This window comes from Canis aureus, chromosome 8, assembly GCF_053574225.1.
Source record: "Canis aureus isolate CA01 chromosome 8, VMU_Caureus_v.1.0, whole genome shotgun sequence".
NCBI classification, from domain to species: domain Eukaryota; kingdom Metazoa; phylum Chordata; class Mammalia; order Carnivora; family Canidae; genus Canis; species Canis aureus.
In genome coordinates this window covers 40625725-40645656 of record NC_135618.1, presented here as the reverse complement: position 1 = coordinate 40645656, position 19932 = coordinate 40625725, and the positions used below count along the sequence as shown (strand labels likewise).

Below are 19932 nucleotides of genomic sequence, written 5' to 3'. Positions count from 1 at the left end.
GCTAAGGCCACCGGGAAGCCCTGGCCCTGCCCATTTTGGATATCTCCTCCTCCTCCGGCCACGTCCCCTCTAATATAAGGTAGCAAGGCCAGCAAATGCCTGCCCTTAAGGGGACAGAGTTGGATATATGACTTAAGGCCGAGAGCCACAAGTAATCCCCTAAGTACTTGCCGTGTAACCTGAGATGATCTGGCCCCCACACACCTGTTTTCCCTCCTTTGCTGATAGCAGTATAAAAAGCACACGGCTAATGACTCTAGGAACTGTCAAGGGGGTGGAATGTCCAAGCATCTGTCCTATCTTGGATAGATCTCCTAGTGAGCCCCGCTGCACGTGTGCCCGCCACTAGGTTGAGGGAGGGCTGGAAGGGATCCCTGATTTCCCGCCCTGTAGCGATCAGGACCCGGGGGAGGCCCGAGGGGGCTCTCAGGGAGGATGCACCGCGGGCGATCACCCGAACCACCACAGCTTCCAGGGCCTGGGCGGGAGGCGGAGTAACGCCTAACGCCGCTGTGCTTGCCTCAGGGCACACGCCTCGGCCCAAGCCTGGCCTGGAGGACGGGAGCTAGCTTGCGTTAGACGTTAGACGCTTGAGGGAAGCAGCGTGAGTGCCAACCCTGTGAAACTGACCAATGGTGTTCTAATCATTTAGAACTGCAAGTTTCCGCTTCGGGTGGCACAGAAGATGTTGGCAATTTGTTGGAGAATCACTTCTCTGCTGGAGAAGCAAGTCTAGAGGAGAAGGAAAGGGCGCTTTATGCGGAGGCGGCCCCTCGAGAGAAGACCCTGCTCCTTCATTCCCCGGATGGCAGGGAGGCTGAGAGCTCGGAGCAGCCCGCCGCTGGGGCCCCCGCCGCTGGCCCCGGCTCTGCTCCTGAAGCCAGCCTCTCCAATGCCTCAGCCTCAGAGTCAGCTGCCCCCAGGGGCCCTGCGGGGCCTGGGGAGGAAGAAGCGGGCCCACCGGGAGCCAGCACCCTTCCTCCAGACGGGGAGGGCCAGCCTGGGGGAGAGCTGGGTTTGGGAGAGGGCCCAGGTCAGGAGGGGGCTGCTGGGGAGGCCGAAGGACAGGCCGGGAGGAGTGTGGTCCCTGGGGAGGCTGAAGAGGTCCTAGGGGAGCACCCCGAGCATGGGGCGGCAGTAGGGACTGCACAGCCTGAGGGCTCAGGGGCCTTTCCTGGCCCAGAGGTAAAGGAGGTCCATGCCCCTGAGACACAACTGGAGGACAGCCCGGGGCCTGATCAGGAGCTGGAAGTGCCCGACGGAATCTCAGATGTGGACACAGAGACCCAGGAGGGGGCCGAGGGCCAGGGGGAGCCCAGCCCCAGCCCAGCCTCGGAGGCCGGCACCGCACAGAGTTCCAAGGCGGGGGGCACCCAGGAAGACCACCCCCCCGAGGGCCTGGCACCAGGGCTAACCGAGGAGGGCCTGGACGAGGCCTCCTCTGAGGAAGAGAGTGGAGACGAGGAAGGAGGAGGAGCTCCATCTGAAGAAGAATCTGAGGAGGACAGTGGCGATAGGGCTAGCTCAGAAGAAGCAGGGGGCACCTCAGAGGAAGCCGGGGAACCCCAGGAAGCAGCAGGAACCGTGAGCCCTGGAGAAGAGGGGGCCCAGCTGAGCTCCAAGGAATTGAATACAGGGCCCGAGGCAGAGGAGCGCAAGGAGGGGCCTCAGGGTAGGGATTTGCCAGGATTGCTCCTGGCCCCTTGGGCAGCTGCCCTCATCCTGGAAGATGCGTGTGGTGGGATAGGCAGGGATGGGGTGGGGGTGGGGGCACTGGAGAAGCCCCAGCCAGCTCCGGGTTTGCTGGGTGGGGGCCCTGCCAGGATGCCTGGCTCATGGGGTGCCTTCAGGCTGCTCACGGGTCAGCAAACCGTCCCTTTTGGAGGGACGAGTGGGAGGCTGCACCATGGAGGGCCCAGAATGACCTCGTCACTTCCCAGCTAGGCCTTCCAGAGCCTCCCTCTTAGGATCCCTCAATCGACTTTAACTGGGACCAGTGCCGTAACCTGAAGGACACGGGATGTAGTGGCAGGTTTTGAGGCCGCGCAGTGGCAGGCTGGTGGAGAGAGGTGCAGGGAAGGTGTGTTCCGGAGCCCTCCGGGGGTCTCCCCTTGAAGACTAGGCCAGGTCAGGTGGGGTGGACAGGCACCGGGGTCAGGATGGCGCTAAGAAACCTCAGGCTGGCTGTGACGTTAATAGGGCGCAGGGGAGGGGATCCTAGGGATGGCTGGGGGTGGGGGGCAAGCCACATCTGAATAGGCTGGCCTGGACCAAGGCAGCCTTGGGATGGAGGGACTGGGCTCAGTCTTTACATTCCAGCATGGCTCCGCCACAGATTTCCTGGCAGGATTTAGTTTCCACACTGCTTGTTGGGTCCTTGTACACTCCACAAGGGGGAGAGCCTGCAGCCATGGGGGGCTCCCCTTTTCCCAGGTCTGCTCTGTACTGCATCTGCAGTTGGGGTCCGGGGCTGATCTTGGTGGAGAATCATACTCCTGAGGTGCTACATGAGGCATAGTGATTATTTTCTGCTCCCTTACCTTGTGGAACTGGTCTCCCCTGCCCCTCATCCCAAGTCCATCCCACCCGGTACAAATGGCTGTGATTCAAGGCACCTGCAACATGGGCACCCCTCCCTGGGAGCCTGCAAGGGTTCACAGGGGCATCTCCCGCTTGGTCAGAAGCACTGGTTGCCCCCCACTCCCCACCCAAGACACCCAGCCACACTTCTGTCCCAGCCCCACAGCAGCCTGTGTGATCCTGATAAAATGCTTGTGTTGTCAGGTCATTTATTTGCTTAGAGCCCTTCCAGGCTCCTGGGAAGTAATGTAGACGCCTCTAAACCACTCCTGCTCCATTTTCGCCTACTTAACTCCCCCCGGGAGCTAAGGAGGGAGCTCCTCCTCTCAGCTCTCAGGGAGGTTTTCTGAAGCCCTGCTGAGACCTCATAGGTGCAAGTCTTAGGTCCTCATAACTTCTGGAATCTTTCCTGCCTTAGCCACGACACTGATTGTAATTATTACGTTACTTTCAAGATGACTCCTCCCCCCCCTCCGCGCCCACCTTCCCAAGAGACTATAGGAAAACTGCCTAAGGGCAGGAGCTGTGTCTGTTTTGGGCCACTGCTTTCCCAGCGTGGAGCTCAGTGCTTCACCCCTAGTACGTGTTCAGTCAGTATTTGTTGAAGAGGTAAAATGGATCATGGAGTTTGCAGAATTTGGGGTGGGTTTTCAGAGTCCGTCCTAGAGACAGAACTCCGTTCAGCTGAACTTGGCAAGCCTTCCTGCAGCTCTTCCTTATGCCCTTCCTTCACGGGCTTAGAGCCCAGCTCTTAGCTTTGCCCTAACCCTGTTCTCTGCTTCTGTCCTCAGAAGAGGCAGACGATGTGAGTGAAGAAGCCCCAATGAGGGACCGCTCCCACATAGAGAAGACTCTGATGCTGAATGAGGACAAGCCAGTGGATGACTACTCTGGTAACCAGAGGGAGGCCCTGGGACTGGAGCTGGGAGAGCTGTGTAACCAGGGGCCAGGCGTAACCTCCGGGGTTGGGCTCTGAGGCTGGCGGGTCCCCCGGGCCAAAAGCCCTGGAGATGGGGAGGGGGCTCCGTGGAAGAGCCCCCCCGCCCAAGATCTGCGTTCAAGGCCCGCATGGGGACTTTGGCTTAATGGGGTGAGGGGAAGGTGATCCAAGCAGAGGGAACTCTCCCAGGGTAGAGGACAAATCCCAGTGCTGCCTGGGGCCCGGTGCCAGCCTTCATGCAGTGGCCGGCAGGCTTGCTAATAAGAGTTCATCCCATCTGCTTTGGTTTTTCAGTTTATAAAGCCCTTTTATTTCTGGCACTTCATCCTCATAATAACCCAAGGGTGTAGGTTTGCAAAGGGCACACAGCTAGAGGGGAGCAGTGGGAGGGTAGGGTGTAGACAGCCTGGCCGGGGCCTCTAGTTCCTCCTTCTGGGCCTCATACCCTGCAGGCTCCCAGCCTTACCAGGTGAGTTGCTTCTCCGTGGAAGGAGAAGAGGATTAGGTTTAAAAAAAAAAAAAAGTTCAGGAGGTTTTGGGGGTGGGAGGGAATGCCTTTTGGTTAAAGATTTCTGAGGTTTGGGATGTGGCCCAACTCCTTCCAGGAATGCTAATACAGGGCAATCAGTCATGGTCCGGGTGGGGAGCTGCCCTGGGGAGTGGGCCAGACTCTCTCCCTTCACCCTCTCCTTTCATCCTTTTCCACCCTCAGTGGTGCTGCAGCGGCTTCGAAAGATCTACCATTCCTCCATCAAGCCCCTGGAGCAGTCTTACAAATACAACGAGCTTCGGCAGCATGAGATCACAGGTACATCTCGTGTCTGATGCCTGTGCTCTCTGGGGCTCTGTGAGTGGTAGGTGTGAGCACATGTGGAGCTGAGCTCTCCTGAATCCACCCTCCCCACAAGAAGGCCTCAGTCCCGCCATCACCCTTCCTTTGCAAGGGTGCCCTAATCTGCACAGGGTTTTGTAGAGATCACTTTGTTTGCAAGTGTTCATGTTTCAGTAATGCAGTTGTGGTTTACAAGGACGGCAATGCCAATTTCCACCCTCCCACTTCTCGCCTGTGCTGAAGGGTCCCCTGAAGGCCTCTGGACTGCCTGTGAAGGGATCATGTGTTAAGTCCCCTAATTTGCCTGGAGTCCTTCTCTTCTCCTTATCACTCCTTTGGTCGGCTTTCCTTGGGTCTGGATTCTTTTAAAAGTTTGTTTTCAGGGCAGCCTTGGTGGCGCAGCGGTTTAGCACTGCCTGCAGCCCAGGGCGTGATCCTGGAGACCCTGGATCCAGTCCCACGTCGGGCTCTCTGTATGATGCCTGCTTCTCCCTCTGCCTGTGTCTCTGCCTCTCTGTCTCTATGAATAAATAAATAAAATCTTTTTTAAAAAAGTTTGTTTTCAGAATAATAAGAACAAAGGACACTTGTTGCCAAACCAAAAAAATCAAATAGTAGAAAACACTATGCATTGAAAAATAAAAATCCCTCTCTTGATTTTCAGCTTCTCTGCTTCCTCTTTCCAGAGACTCCCTCTGTTACAGTTTCCAGACATTTGCTCTGTGCACATGAACATATGCAAGCATGTCCTTCTCTGTTTTACCCAATAGTATCACAACACGCGGTTGTGTGTGCACGGCCCTGCTTTGCTCTTTCTGAGCGTCTGAGAGCATCACACTGTGTAATCACTGTTCTACTTAGGATAGCAGAGCGTTCGCCATGTTCCTTTTCCAAAAACGTTACCAGCACAAAACTGTTATGTCTTCCGTGCAAATATATTTGCAGGACAAATCATTAAAAGTGTAACACCAGAGTTAAGTTTTCACAGTTGTTGCCAAGTTGCTTTAGGTGGTAGCAGTTTGTGGCCACAGTGATGGTCTGTGAGAGATCTTGTTTCCCTGGAGCCATGCCCTTTTTTTTCTATTTTTTTTTAAAGATTTTATTTATTTATTCATGAGAGACACAGAGAGAGAGAGAGGCAGAGACACAGGCAGAGGGAGAAGCAGGCTCCACGCAGGGAGCCCGACGTGGGACAAGATCCTGGGACTCCAGGATCACGCCCCCAGCCGAAGGCAGGCGTCAGACCACCGAGCCACCCAGAGATCCCTGCCATGCCCTTTTTATGAGTTATTCATCTCTGAAAACTTTCACAGTGGCATCTGATTGACTGGTGACTGGCACTATGCATCTCTTTCTGTGTGAATTGGCGATTTCTGTATTACTTCCCGTGGTGCTCCTGATGGCTCTAACGTGGGTAGGGTATTTAGAGTATACATTATCCTCGCTTCACAGAAGAGGGACCTGATGCCCAGAGAAATGCTGGGTTTCCCAGGATCACACAGCAGGAACCAGGAGCTGGAACCAGGAGCTGGAACCCTCTGCTGCTTCTCTGAGAGAATGCCCTTTTCCATGGCTTTCCAGACTGCCTCTTGCAAGCCTAGGAGCACATCATCCTCTTGGGCTTCACAGGGGATGTGTTCTGTCATCCAGGGTTGTCTTCCCTTGCAGCCCTCAGACCCAGTGGCTTGGCTTGCCCCCCTCCCAGGCCGCGGACAGAGAGCGGGGTGTGGGGGATGGGCATGGGTGGGGTTGGGGAGATGGTTCTCTGCTGGAGGGTGTCCCTGTTTCCTTTTTTTTTTTTTGTCCCTGTTTCCTGATCCCACTTTCTGGGCTTGGCTTCTCTCCCCTGGCCTATCCGGGTACCAGGGATTCCACCAGCTGGCAGATGTGCCTTCAGGCAGCTTCCATGCCTCACCTGTGGCTTCCTGCCTATGTCAGTGACGCCCCCTGCTGCAGACAGCCGAAACAGCAACCCCCAGAGAGCCCATTTCTGGTTTGTCTCAGCCGGGAGCTGGAAGGTCCAGTTCCCTTGTGTCTCCGGGGCCTGGTAAAAGACACTCTTTGTAGGAGCTCTGTGGCTATAACTGGGGACTCCTGCCACCCCCTCAGTCTGCCTATCCCCTCAGTCCTCGAGCCAAAGGTTGACACCCAGAGATTCGAGTGATTCATTGTGCGTATTTGCAGGCAGGGAGGAATGGGGCAGGGCTGTGGTATCAACTTCAGGCAATTACATATGTGCCTGCCGCTTATGAGACGTTGTCTCGGTCTTCTGGGACTAAGTTCTCGCTTTAGAGAAAGAAAACCAGCACATCGAGAAGCAAGGTGCGGAACAAGAGGAATACTGTACTCCTCTTTGCATAAAAAAGATGGGGAATGTGATATCTGCTAATATTGCTTATACTACATGTATTAAAATGCCCGAAAGAATATAGTAGTGGATGATATGGCCTAGGCAGACTGGGGACAGGGATGCAAGACTTTCACTCTATACCTTTTTATACTTCTGATTATTTTTTTTAAAGATTTTATCCATTTATTCATGAGAGACACAGACAGAGGCAGAGACAACAGGCAGAGGGAGAAACAGGCTCCCTGCAGGGGGCCCGATGTGGGACTCGATCCCAGGTGTCCAGGATCACACCCTGAGCTGAAGGCAGACACTAAACTGCTGAGCCACCTGGGCTGCCCATACTTCTGATTTTTGAACCAAGAAATTAAATACATCAAAATAGAAAAGAAAAAAAGAGTGTCCACTGTCCAGGGCCTATGTGCCAGGCTCAGGGAGACACAGGTTGGAGAACTTGAGGTGTATACATGACGCCGGGCTGGCCTCTGTGCCGTGACTCAGAAAAGCAGCAAGAGCACGTGCCTGAGAGTCTGCAGCCAGTGGCTGCATCCCCCTCCTGCCCCTCAAGCTTTTTTTTTTTTTAATATTTTATTTATTCATGAAAGGCACAGAGAGAAAGAGACACAGGCACAGGCAGAGGGAGAAACAGACTCCATGCAGGGAGCCCAATGTGGGACTCGATCCCTGGTCTCCAGGTTCACACCCAGGGCTGAAGACGGTGCTAGACTGCTGAGCCACTCGCCACCCCCCAAGTTTTGAAAGTCCTGGCGGATTCTGCTTTCCCTTTGCAGGGACCCTAACTGGTGTGGGCCAGCAGGGTGTTCTTCCCGACATTGGACACAGGGCCCAGGAACCCAAGAACTGCCGAGTCAGTGGTTGGTCCTGGGACCTGGCAAACATGTCATGGTCTCTGGAGGCTAATTTAAGACTGGCTGGGAGCCCAGGGTCAGGCTGAGCCTGAGATAGGATGTCAGGGGGCCCCCTTCCAGGCTGTCTAAGATTGTGTCAGCCTCTTTCATGTCTTTTTTTTTTTTTTTTCCTGTTACCAATCCTAATAGCAGAGTTTTTTTTGTTTTTTTTTTTAAGATTTTATTTTTGAGTAATCTCTACATCCATGGGGCTCAAACTCACAACCCCAAGATCAAGAGTTACCCGTTCCACTGACTAAGCCAGCCAGGTGTCCCCAGATAGCAGAGTTTTAACCTCTCCCCATAGGGTAGCTCCCTTCTCCCCTTCTTTTATTTATGTATTTGTTTATTTTTAAAAAGATTTTATTTATTTATTTATTTGACAGAGAGATAGAGCCAGAGAGCATGAGCCGGGGGGGAATGGCAGAAGGAGAGGGAGAAGCAGGCTTCTTGTGAGCAGGGAGCCCAAAGTGGGGCTTGATCTCAGAACCCCAGGATCCTGACCTGAGCCAAAGGCAGATGCTCAACCAACCGAGCCACCCAGGTGCCCCCTCCTCCCCTTCTTATGCACCATCCTCCAGATGTAAACCAGGGGGCTTCACCCACAGTGAGTTCTGAGTCAGCGTTTGTTGATATCACTTAGTTTCTCCTTCTGGTGCCTGTGTGCCAAGGATCTGTGTAAGTTCAAAACCATATCTTCTGGTGTCTTTTAACTGGGTGATCACAGTTACATAGCAAGAGACATGCAATGGATCGCCATACCCTGTCTGATCTCGTGTAGGATTCCATAACTCAGATGGACTATGGGATGCAGCATGGAACACTGTGTCACTCCCGTAACTAACTTTGTTGGTCACTTCCATGTCTAATTCCTGCTGCCTGCAGATGGGGAAATTACTTCCAAGCCCATGGTGCTGTTCCTGGGACCCTGGAGCGTTGGCAAATCCACCATGATAAACTACCTCCTCGGGCTGGAAAACACTCGTTACCAGCTCTATACAGGTAACGGTGGGATTTTCGTGTGTGTGCGTTGGTATGTCGATGTCCTGTGTGAAAGCACGATAAAACATTTATATGTGTCTTCAACAGAACAATGAAAATTATATACAAGAAACCAGCAGCTGTAATTAGTTGACAGGAGCATTTTCACAACGGCCAAGAGGTGGAAACCACCCAAACATCCATGGGTGGATGAATGGATAAACAAAAGGGTCTTATCTGTACATAGACTATGGGATATTTTTCAGTCTTAAGAAGAAATGCATTTCTGAAACACGCTACAACATGCATGAATCTTGAAGACACTGTATTAAGTGCAATAAGCGAGACTCGAAAGGACAGATATCCTACGATTCTACTTATGAGGTGCCTAGAGTCGTCCCATTCATAGAGACGGAGTAGAGTAGAGATTACCAGGGGCTGGGAAGGGGGAATGACTTGGCAGAGTTTCAGTTTGGGAGATAGATGGTGGTAAAGGCTACACAACAGTGTAAATGTACTTAATGCCACTGAACTGTACACCTAAAAATGGTTACAATAGTCAATTCTGTTAAATATATTTTCCTACAGTTAAAAAAAGAAGGAAGACACTAGCTTAGCAAACAGGTCTCCAATTCTCATGGCAAACCTTCCCGGAAACCCCTTGCTTATCCACTTACTTTGTAGTACAGTCACTGTCCCAGAGGTGACTGTGTTCTACTGATCTCCTGCCCATGTGTACAGGCGCTGAGCCCACCACCTCGGAGTTCACCGTCCTCATGCACGGGCCCAAGCTGAAAACCATCGAGGGTATTGTCATGGCTGCCGACAGCGCCCGGTCCTTCTCACCCCTTGAGAAATTTGGCCAGAATTTCCTAGAGAAGCTGATTGGCATTGAGGTTCCTCACAAACTTCTGGAGCGAGTCACTTTTGTGGATACACCGGGCATCATTGAGAACCGCAAACAACAAGAAAGAGGTAATTAAACACTTGTGCCTGAACAGCATGAGCGTTGTTTTAGGAAACTGTTCAACATGGGTAGGAGGCAGATAGGGGAGAGGAAATGTGGCCAGCCTTGTCCAAGATCTAGGGGGTGTGGTCTTTGCTTCCAGTCCCTTCTGCTTGTCCCTATGGTGCTACTTAGGTGTGTAGTACTGTGTCCTTTCACCTCCCCAAGGACTGATCTAGTTTGGGATCGATATTTTCCCAAGAGGAGGCCTGGTCTTCTCTGTAAGTAGCTCCTTCAGGTCCCCCCTGGGGCTGAGCCATGTTTGGGAGGCTCAGGCTTTCCTGAGGGATCAAGAATCTGGACTCCTTGGATCCCAGTTCAGGTGTAATTGACCTGTGGTTAACTTGGGTTCTGGTTTGAACCTGACCTTAAACTCTTTCTGGTCCAGTGTCTGCTTTACCAGGCCGGCTTCAACATAAGGCTGTCTTAGACTCATTGGAGTGCCTCTCTGAGCCCAGCAGACACTAGGTTATGACAGCGGTCCCTGAGTATTGCTATGACACAGGGCTGTCTGCAGAGATGAGTCATAACAGGGGATTTGTAGGACTGTATGACCAGATGGTAGATCTCAATTTATGGTTCTAAGTCTCATTTTTAAAAAGATCTTATTTCTTTATTCATATGAGACACAGAGAGAGGCAGAGACATAGACAGAGGGAGAAGCAGGCTCCCCGCAGGGAGTCCCATGTGGGACTTGATCCCAGGACCCTGGGATCACCACCTGAGCCAAAGGCAGGCACTCAACCACTGAGCCACCCACGCATCCCATCATTTTAATTTTTTTTAAAGATTTTATTTATTTATTCATGAGAGACAGAGAAGATGCAGAGACATAGGCAGAGGGAGAGGCAGGCTCCCTACGGGGACCCCAATGCGGGACTTGATCCCATGACCCTGGATCCCTCCCTGAGCCAAAGGCAGATACTCAACCACTGAGCCACCCAGGCATCCCCCATCATTTTAATTTTATTACTGTTTTATGACTAGTAATAGATTATCAGTAATAATTATAATAGTAAATTAACCTTTATTCTATTATGCATTGGACAATTTTATGCATTATTGGTTGATTGTTGTAGAAAAATCTCAAGACAGGTATTCCTAGTCTCCTCATTTCGGAAATAAGTTGAAGGAATTAAAATATGTCAAGCACTTACTGTGTGAGAGGCAGTGTCAGGTACTTTATTTATAGCAACATAATAATCTTTACAGCAGCTTAGGTTTTTTTTTTTTTTTTTTAGCAGCTTAGGTATTACTGTTTTTCTTGTCATTTTGTGGCTCAGATGGTAAAACTCCAAAGCAGAGCTGGCTGGCCAGTGGTAAAACCCAAATTTCAGTCCTGGTCTTAGGCCAGCTCCACATTGCTTCCCCTTCAATAACACATCCTCTCTTTCATATCCTTCTAGTTCTCTGGCCTCTTCCCTTTGATGTCTTTGCCACTGTCCCATATCTTTTTAGACAGTAGGAAGATACCCATTTCAAAAAAGGATTTTGCTTTCCTGGGGCCTCGGATTCCACAGATTAAAACAACGGTCAGGCTGCTCTTGGTTGGGGGTTGACAAGGTGCAGGAAATAGATAATTAATTCTTGTAGTCTTTAGAAACCCAGAAAATGCCTGCTGCCTTTACTTCCTTCACTCAGGCAATGATTTGGTTCTGGAGGGGGCAGGAGGGGCTTAGGGTGAGCCTGCTCAGCTTGACTTCTTGCTCCCCCCGCCAAGGTTACCCCTTCAATGATGTGTGCCAGTGGTTCATCGACAGAGCTGACCTCATCTTTGTTGTGTTTGACCCAACCAAGCTGGATGTGGGTCTGGAGCTAGAGATGCTCTTCCGGCAGCTGAAGGGACGTGAATCTCAGATAAGGATCATCCTGAACAAGGCTGACAACCTGGCCACGCAGATGCTCATGCGGGTGTATGGGGCCCTCTTCTGGAGCTTGGCTCCACTCATCAACGTCACAGAGCCCCCACGGGTTTATGTCAGCTCCTTCTGGCCGCAAGACTACAAGCCCGATACCCACCGGGACCTGTTTCTCAAGGAAGAGATCTCCCTCCTGGAAGACCTGAACCAAGTGATTGAGAACAGGCTGGAGAACAAGATTGCATTCATCCGCCAGCATGCCATCCGGGTCCGCATTCATGCCCTCCTGGTCGACCGCTATCTGCAGACTTACAAGGACAAAATGACCTTCTTCAGCGATGGAGAACTGGTCTTTAAGGACATCGTGGAAGACCCTGACAAGTTCTACATCTTCAAGACCATCCTGGCAAAGACCAACGTCAGCAAGTTTGACCTTCCCAACCGTGAGGCCTATAAGGACTTCTTTGGTATCAACCCCATCTCCAGTTTCAAGTTGCTGTCTCAGCAGTGCTCCTACATGGGGGGCTGCTTTCTGGAGAAGATTGAGCGGGCCATCACTCAGGAGCTCCCTGGTCTCCTGGGAAGCCTCGGGCTAGGGAAGAATCCAGGTGCTCTCAACTGTGACAAAACAGGGTGTGGCGAAACCCCAAAGAATCGCTATAAGAAACACTAGGTTGTGTAGCTGTTCTTGGGTTCCTGTTGGTGGATGAGCTTGTGTCCTAACTGTCTGAGAAGTCCTGGTTTATTAACCCTTTGAGCCACACTGGCGAGAATCATTACGCCTCGGAGTTTTGGGAGTTAATTGAGGCCAGTGGTGTGAGTTGGGAGGCAAAAGGAAACTGTGAATTATAGTGTGCCCCCTCCCCTTGTCTTGTTGCTTCGGTGAGGGGCCCACCTGCTTTTCCCGGGTCCTATGGCAAAGGGACAGAGAGCAACTACATTCTAGTGTATACTGAGGTGATGAGCTTCAAGCTAAAAGCAGCTGCAGTTCCCCTGTAAGCTGGGAAAATAGAGAAAACTTGATTACTGGAGGGCTGCTCAGGTTTTTCGAAGCTTCTTCCCTCACAGTCTTCCACTGGTCCTCCAGCCCTCGCCGGCTCTCCGGCTTGGATTGGCTTCAGCAGGAGATAGTCCCTGGGTCTGAAGCCACCTTGGTTCGAGCCTACCCCCAGGCCCTCTTTCCTGTTTCCTCAAGGGGTGGGGGAATGGCTTAAGATACCAGAACACTAAGATTGACCAGGAGTGTGTCATCGCCCCCCCGCCCCCACTACCCCCCCACCGCTCACTTCCAAGCCCCCTACCCCCCCCAACTCCGGCGAGGAGAAGGATCTGCCTCCCCCCTGCCATCTCTTCGATGTAGTCTTCCAAGCCAGCTGGGAAGCTCGATCCCTTTCTCAGCCCCAAGAGGAGGTTGAGTGTTCCATGTATTCAGGTAATTTACTTCTTGTAAGTGACTTCAGTGAAAGTACCGGAAGGGCTCAGAGGGTTAATTGGTTTGCAGTGTGTCTTTGTCTATTGCATGTCTTGGAAAACTCAGACCCCAAAGGCGTTGGGTTTCAGAGGGGACAATGGAAACCTTGCTTCTTTTCATTAGGGTCTTCTCTGGGCATCCCATCTCCCCCAAATGAGGAGGGGCGGTTTCCACAACTTCTCTGCAGAGACACTGTGCAGGGGAGTCGTTTTCTCCTGGCTTTCATGCCATGGCCTTTCCTTCCCCTTCTTCTCCATTCCCTGATGTGCCAACACTCAAAACTCAGAGTGATTTCCCATGAGTCAGAGCCAGCATCGGCCACTCCGCGTGGGTGGCAACCAAAGCTTCACATTTGGTTTTCTACCTGACCTTGATACTGATACCAAGTGTAGCACAGGGAAGCCAGGGCCTTCAGATACCAACAAGTGTGAATACGTGTGTGCTGCGGTGTCCAGGAGAGATTAGGGAGATAGCAGAGGCCAGAGGGCACGGAGAAAGAATGCACTGTGAGTCCTGTCTGGCTGGTGTACCACCTTGGAGGGCAGCAGGGGATGGAGGGAAGGAGCCTTTTGATGAAAAGTAGGTGGATGAACAGTATGTGTAGATCCAGGAGACCTGGGTCAAGGCCCACCAGCTCCAGGAAGTTGCTTTGGACCAGAAAGAGAGCAAAGATGAAGGCAGATGGGAGGCTCTCTGAGGACGAGACAGAGGAAGCAAGCTGGCGATCAGATTAGGTCCACCTGGAGAATTCGGAATCCCTGCTTCCCAGAATTAGCACTCTGGTGCATGCTGCAGAACCAACCAGAGAAATGGGCATACTGGGGCACCTGAGGGGCCTGGTGACCAGGGCCTGATAAGCTGCTTTTCTTCTCACTAAAAACCAACCCTTGCCTCACCTCATCATACACCCTCTCAAGAGCTTGCCCTCCCACCTTGCTCCTGGATGCTCCCAGTGCCCTTGAGCTGCTCTTGGCGTATCTGGTTTTCTCAGTTCAGCTTGGGACATAAAAGGTGCAGAACTGTGTGGGCATTGTCATAGTGGCCCGTGCCACCATTGCTCTGGGGGAAGCCGGGGCAAGGGGGCCAGCGCATACATACGGTGTCTCTACTTTCAGGGGGGCGGCATTATCAGTGTGGTCTTTCCTCCCTTTCTTTGTTCCATCCGTTTGCCTTTCCTTGCTCCTGTTCCTCTGCTCTCTGGTTCACCTGTCTTTGCTCTGAATTGCTGCAGGCTTGTCAGTTGGTCGGCCTGGGTGTTCAGTGCTGTTCAGGCCCCTGCTCTGTGGATGTGGATTTCAAGCAGAATTCTGACTCTTTGGGGGAGGGGGAGGGGGAGGGGGTTGGGACCTGGAGGTAAATTTAGGATCCAGAGATTTCCCCCAAGAGGAGTTATTTGTAAGTATTTGTGCCTAAACTGTTGCTGTTTCTCTCCAAAGTGGAAACTTTCCGGTGTTCTTTCCATTCTGATTTCATCAGGGAGGAAATCTCAATAAAGTTCAATCTCTCTGTGACACCACGTGCTTTCTGATGGTCTCCGATCAGCTTAATCTCTTTCTCTTCCTTGTATCTAGTGGTAGACCGATTTTTATTATGACTTAATTGTTTTTCAAGCAGTTTCAGGTCCAGAGCAAAACAGAAAGGGAGGTAGAGGTTCCCTGCACAACCCCCCACCCCTATGATGCACAGCTGCCCCCACCAGCAACACCCTCACTGCCATGGGATGTTTGTTCCAACTGATGAAGCGACAAGGATGCACCATAGTCACCCCGAATCCGTAGTTTAGATTAGGGTTTACTCCCAGTGCTGTATATTCCGCATGTTGGGACAAATGTATCGTGATGTGTCCATCCTTTTGGAAGATACGGAGTATTACCACTGCCCTACGAATCCTCTGCACTCCACCTGTTCATTCCTCCTGTCTCTTCTCAACCCCGAGTTCTAATTTTTAAGTTTCTTAGGGATACGTTGACAGTCCATGAATTGCCCACTGTGGCTTTAGACACCCCCAGTGCCTTCTCTAGATCCCTCCTGCTTCCAGCACCCCCATTGTCAAAGATGACTCTGAAAGCCAAGCTTCCTGTTATAGGATTGGAAACGAAGACACTCTCTCCTCAGCCCCTGACTCCTTCTCCCTGGCATCTATGGCAGTAGCCCGTTCATAGGAACTGTGGAAGCTTCTGTCCCCAGATCTTTCAGCGAGGTAGACGTGCCACTGTGTCCGTGCCTTCAACCATCCTGCTGCCCACTTGGTACCTGAAGGCTCTGGGGGAGGGAACTGGAGGGTCTGCCCTGAATGTAAGGCTTCTGCTCAAAGTGGTGCTCCCCACAGCCTGACTCTAGGCTTCTTCCTTGTACGTGCTTCTAAAGAAACTTTAGCCTGTTATTGACTCCCCAAGCCTGTGCCCTTCAGAACAGAGCTCCTTTACTTTGAAATTTTACCTGTGGTGTCCTCTTGAGGACTTCACACCCCCATTTTACAGCGTGTTTGAAAAGGAAGAAGCTGGGTGCTGGGGGAGGGGTCAGTGGGAGGTTGGAGATAGAAGGGTGTGTATGGGAGGGAACAACATCATGGGGTCAGCACAGAGAGGAGGCCTAATTTGGTGGCAGGGCCACCTGCTCTGGGCTTTCCTAAGTCAGGAGAGGCTGATCTCAGGGCGGGATGAGTAGGGTGGTGTGGCTCATTGCCTCCCTCTCCCTTGCTGTCCTCCTGATTAGGGAGTCTGCAGTTCACAGTTAGCAATGGAGTAGCCTGACCTAACTAAGGCCACTGCTGCCCTGCCCCAGCTCAGCTACTTCCCCCTCCCCCCAATGACTGGGAGAAATACGGAGCTTATCCCTGGAAAATGGAAGGTAGATGAGGTCTGTTTTGAAGATAAACATCACACACCAGAACCTGCCAGTATGTTCAAAACTGTGCTCATTTCACAAGCCTTGTACCCTACCTACCACCTTTACATTGTCTGCCATCAGGACAGCAAAATGCCACCGAGAAAACAAAATCAAAGACCATTCTAAACATAGCCAGATGATAGAGGGGGCATGAATGGCGAGAGTGTCCTTAGAGGTATGTGTATGTATCTGAATATGTGGGAGTTATCTGTGGTTATATGTATAAAGGACATGCAAATAGCTGCATGAAAAATTTGTGTGTGTGTGGAAACCAATGTGTATGTGAGTATTTGTGACTAAATGATCTCTTGAGTATGTAGCACAGTGCCCAGCACAGAGGACTCATTATCTGTGTGCCATTGGAATGGATGGAAGAGTAAGTGCATTTGGTGTCTGTGCACCGTGTGTTGTTTGTACGGGGTCCTAGGGTGGAAAGGTACGTCTGGGGTGGGCAGGTACGTGTGGGTGTGAAGAAGTGATTGTGTGAATAACGTGTGGATGACAGATTATGGGAGCATGTTTGTAGGTAGGCAGGTGTGTGCATGGGGAGAACCAGATGCCCAACCCAGGGTAGAGACCCAGGAAGACCCAGCCATCAGAGGACACCTCCAGGGCCCGGGGTTTGGGATTTTAGGCCACCCCAGAGAACTGAGGGGAAGTCTAAGCCTTCAAAAACTCACAGGCACTGGCAATGTTTCATGCCAATTCTCCTGTCTGTGACATGAGGCTCAAGCTTTTCCCTGTCCAGGGAAACCTTAATTTTTCTTTAGAAGACCATAAAGACAATAAAAAAGAAGCATAATAAAAAACAAGAAAATGAGAATAGAGACATGAATTTGCCTGTAGCAAAGGTGTATTCCAGAGGTTCTTTTTTTTTTTTAAGATTTTATTTATTTATTCATGAGAGACAGAGAGAGAGGCAGAGACACAGGTAGAGGGAGAAGCTCCCCTGTGGGGAGCGGATGTGGGACTCAATCCCAGGACCCTGAGATCATGACCAGAGCCAAAGGCAGACTCAACCACTGAGCCATCCAGGTGCCCCTGTATTCCACAGTTGCTGAGGTATTCCCTGTAGTGACCTCTTTCCAAAGGATAAAAAAAAAAAAATAACATGCATAAATGAGCATTTTCTGTATCTGCTTGCACCGTGGAGCATGTTCTCTGTTTTCTCATAATTTTAATGGGGAAGAGAACCAACTTCTAGAGTACTCCTTTTGCCTTATAGCTGGGCTATAGACCTATACACATTCCCACAGTTACGCCTTTTAAAAATAATATTTAATTTATTTATTCATGAGAGACACACACAGAGAGGCAGAGACACGCAGAGGGAGAAGCAGGTTGCTTCTCCCATTGGGAGACCCACATTGGGGGTGTGGGGAGCCCAATGTAGGACTCGATCCCAGGACCCAGGGATCACGAACTCAGCTGAAGGCAGACGCTCAACCCTGAGCCCCCCAGGTGTCCCCCACAGTTACACCTTGACATGATGTGATAATTCTAACAAGCAACATGTCAGGCCACACGTCAGGTGCTTTACGTGTATTATTTCGTGTTATGCTCACATAGCCCCACAGGTAGGGAGCCGTCTTGCATGGAAAAGAGTAGAGACTCGAGTCAGATTGCTTGGGCTTCGTCCTGGGCTCCAGCACTTACTGACTGGGCAGCACTAAGCAAATGACATATCTTGTGCTTCAGAATCCTCAGCCATAAAATGCAGATCAGAATAGCCCCTGAGCATTTAAAACCTGCAATATGCTTGAAATGGCACACAGCTCGCAGGGAGCATTCCATCAATGTTGTTATTATTCATATTTTACCGATGAGACTGATGGTCAGAGCGATGGAGATGCAGCATGTGAAACTGGGAGGGCCTGAATTCCAGCTTATGTCTGACTCACACTAGGGCATGCTAGGTTACTTGCCCAGGGTCACATTTGGTGACACTTGTCTTTCTGATCCCAAGGCCTTTCCCTCGTCTTCAGAAACTGGCAAAAATACAGAATTGCCTGGGTTTCTTAAATTTTTTATTTTCTTTTATTATTTTTTAAAGATTTTATTTATTTATTCATAAGAGACACACAGAGAGAGAAGCAGAAGCAGAGGGAGAATTAGGCTCCATGCAGGGAGCCTGATGCGGGACTCGATCCCCGGACTCCAGGATCACACTCCGAGCCAAAGGCAGATGCTTAACTGTTGAGCCACCCAGGCGTCCCAACTTGTTTTTTTTTTTTTTTTTTTTTTAAATAGTCGGTTATCACCTTGGCACTTAATAGTCACAAAATTTTAAAACACTTAAAAATAATTTGCATTGGAAAATTTAGTAAGGTGGGGCGCCTGGCTGATTCAGTCCGTAGAGCATTCAAGTCTTGATCTCACGGTTGTAAGTTCAAATCCCATGTTGGGTGTAGAGGTTACTTAAAAAAATAAAATCTTAAAAAAACGTGTTAAGGATTATTTCTTGAACAACAACAGAATACTTAAAAGAAAATCAAACAGACCTTTAACTCCATTTCACATTGATCTTCACCCTGATGATGTTCTATAGTAGACTGGGCAAGCATATTTATTATCCTTAAATCCAAATCCAACAGGAGGAAACTGCATCTCCAGAGAAGTTAAGTCAGAGTTCATCTGGCTAAAACAGGACAAACCAAACTAAAAGGCCAATTTTCTACCCATCCCACTATCCCTTCTACTACACTGAATCACACTGATTTGCGTCAATCAGGAGCCTGGAGCAATTGTGACAGCACATTTTTCTGACACGCTAAAAAGTGATTCTGTGTTTGTGAAGAGTACAAAATTACTTGTCGGTTATATTTCCATTTTCTCCACACTTCTGAAATTTTTTCCCTCACCAAAACTTGAAAAGATTTGGAATTTACACGTTTGTTCAGGCATAATCTCTGCCCTAGAGGAGCTAACCATCCAGTTAGGGACACGAGGCATGACGTCACCAGGTAGATCCTTGGGGGAATGAAGCAGCCACACGTCCCAATCACAACACAGGACACTTTTTCTTTCAGGCAATGGGTTTTCTTTCTCATTTGTAAACGCAATTATTTGAAAAGTTCTACCCATGCTTGCAGGCTATCTAAGCATTTAACAGATTACCTTTGTTCAGGAGAATCCCTTTACGTAACATCGGGACTCTCCGGGGGATACTGAGACACCCAGGGGGTTCAGAGCTTAGAAAGGGAGAGGAATTCTAGCTCCATTCTAAAAGACAGGTGGGTTTGGAAGGGCAAGGACCAGGGCGACGGATCCTGGGGGAAAATCAAGGACCCAGACTCAGAAAGGAAGACACATCTGTGAACGGCCAGTGAGGAGTCGAGGTGAGAGGAGGTGAGTTAGGGAAACTCAAGGACTCCGGGCTTGGGGCCTCTCCAAGTTTCTAAGTTTCTGGACAGAGGGGGGCCATGAAGAAGCGGGGGAGGGCCCCAGCAGTCCTGGGCTCACGGAGAAACAAGAGCCAGGCACCAAGGAGCCTATTTTGCTCCCCCCCCCCCCCCCCCCGCCACGTTTGGTCCACCGGCTGCTGCTGGGGGCATCGCGTCTCCGGCCTCGCCAGATGCTGCCCACCGCTCGGAGCTGGGGAGCAGTGCCGGAGCCCCTAAAGAGGCGGTGCAGGAAGCCCGCGCCTGCAGTCGGCCCGGGGTCCCGCTGCTCCTGGCTGCCCGGCCCGCGTGCACATCATCCGGCGGGACGGGCTCCGGAACGGGCGCATCTCCCGGGCCCGGGGCCTCACCGCAGCCGGGTCCGCCTTCCCCGCTGCACCCCGTCTCCTTCGAGGGGAAACGGAGCCCCCGTTGCAGGGCGGTCTGGACCGGGGACGAGGGGGTGGGGGAACCGGGCCGCTGGCCGAGCTCGGCGTCGCCCCGCGAGCCGGCTCCTCCGCACCACCCGCTCCCCCAGAGCCGGGCTGCTCCCGGCGCCCGCACGGGCCCCGCCTCGGAGGACAGTCCCCGCCGAGCCCCGCCCGCGAGGGCCCGCCCCGCGCATGCGCCCCCCTCCCGGCTGCGGGCCCGGCCCCGTCCCCTCCGCGGCCGCGCGCTCCCGAGTCACGCGCCGAGGCTCGCGCAGGCGCACGGCGGCGCTTCCTGGGGACGCGGGCGG

At 51.6% G+C, this 19932-nt stretch overlaps 1 protein-coding gene across 3 annotated transcripts in view; it reads left to right on the top strand.

The window, feature by feature from the left end:
* Positions 1 to 14440, top strand: part of SRL (sarcalumenin) — a 50096-nt gene extending 35656 nt beyond the window's left edge. For 2 of the 3 annotated variants that reach the window (XM_077906411.1, XM_077906410.1), the window contains exons 2-6: positions 3372 to 3473; positions 4233 to 4328; positions 8493 to 8609; positions 9330 to 9563; positions 11315 to 14440. In XM_077906411.1, the coding sequence (XP_077762537.1) occupies positions 3404 to 3473; positions 4233 to 4328; positions 8493 to 8609; positions 9330 to 9563; positions 11315 to 12126 (1329 nt within the window). In that variant the 5' untranslated portion in view covers positions 3372 to 3403 and the 3' untranslated portion in view covers positions 12127 to 14440. Of the gene's footprint in view, positions 1 to 652; positions 1673 to 3371; positions 3474 to 4232; positions 4329 to 8492; positions 8610 to 9329; positions 9564 to 11314 lie in introns of all 3 variants that reach the window. The other variant, XM_077906409.1, reaches the window with a different exon arrangement.
* Positions 14441 to 19932: the final 5492 nt, after the last annotated feature.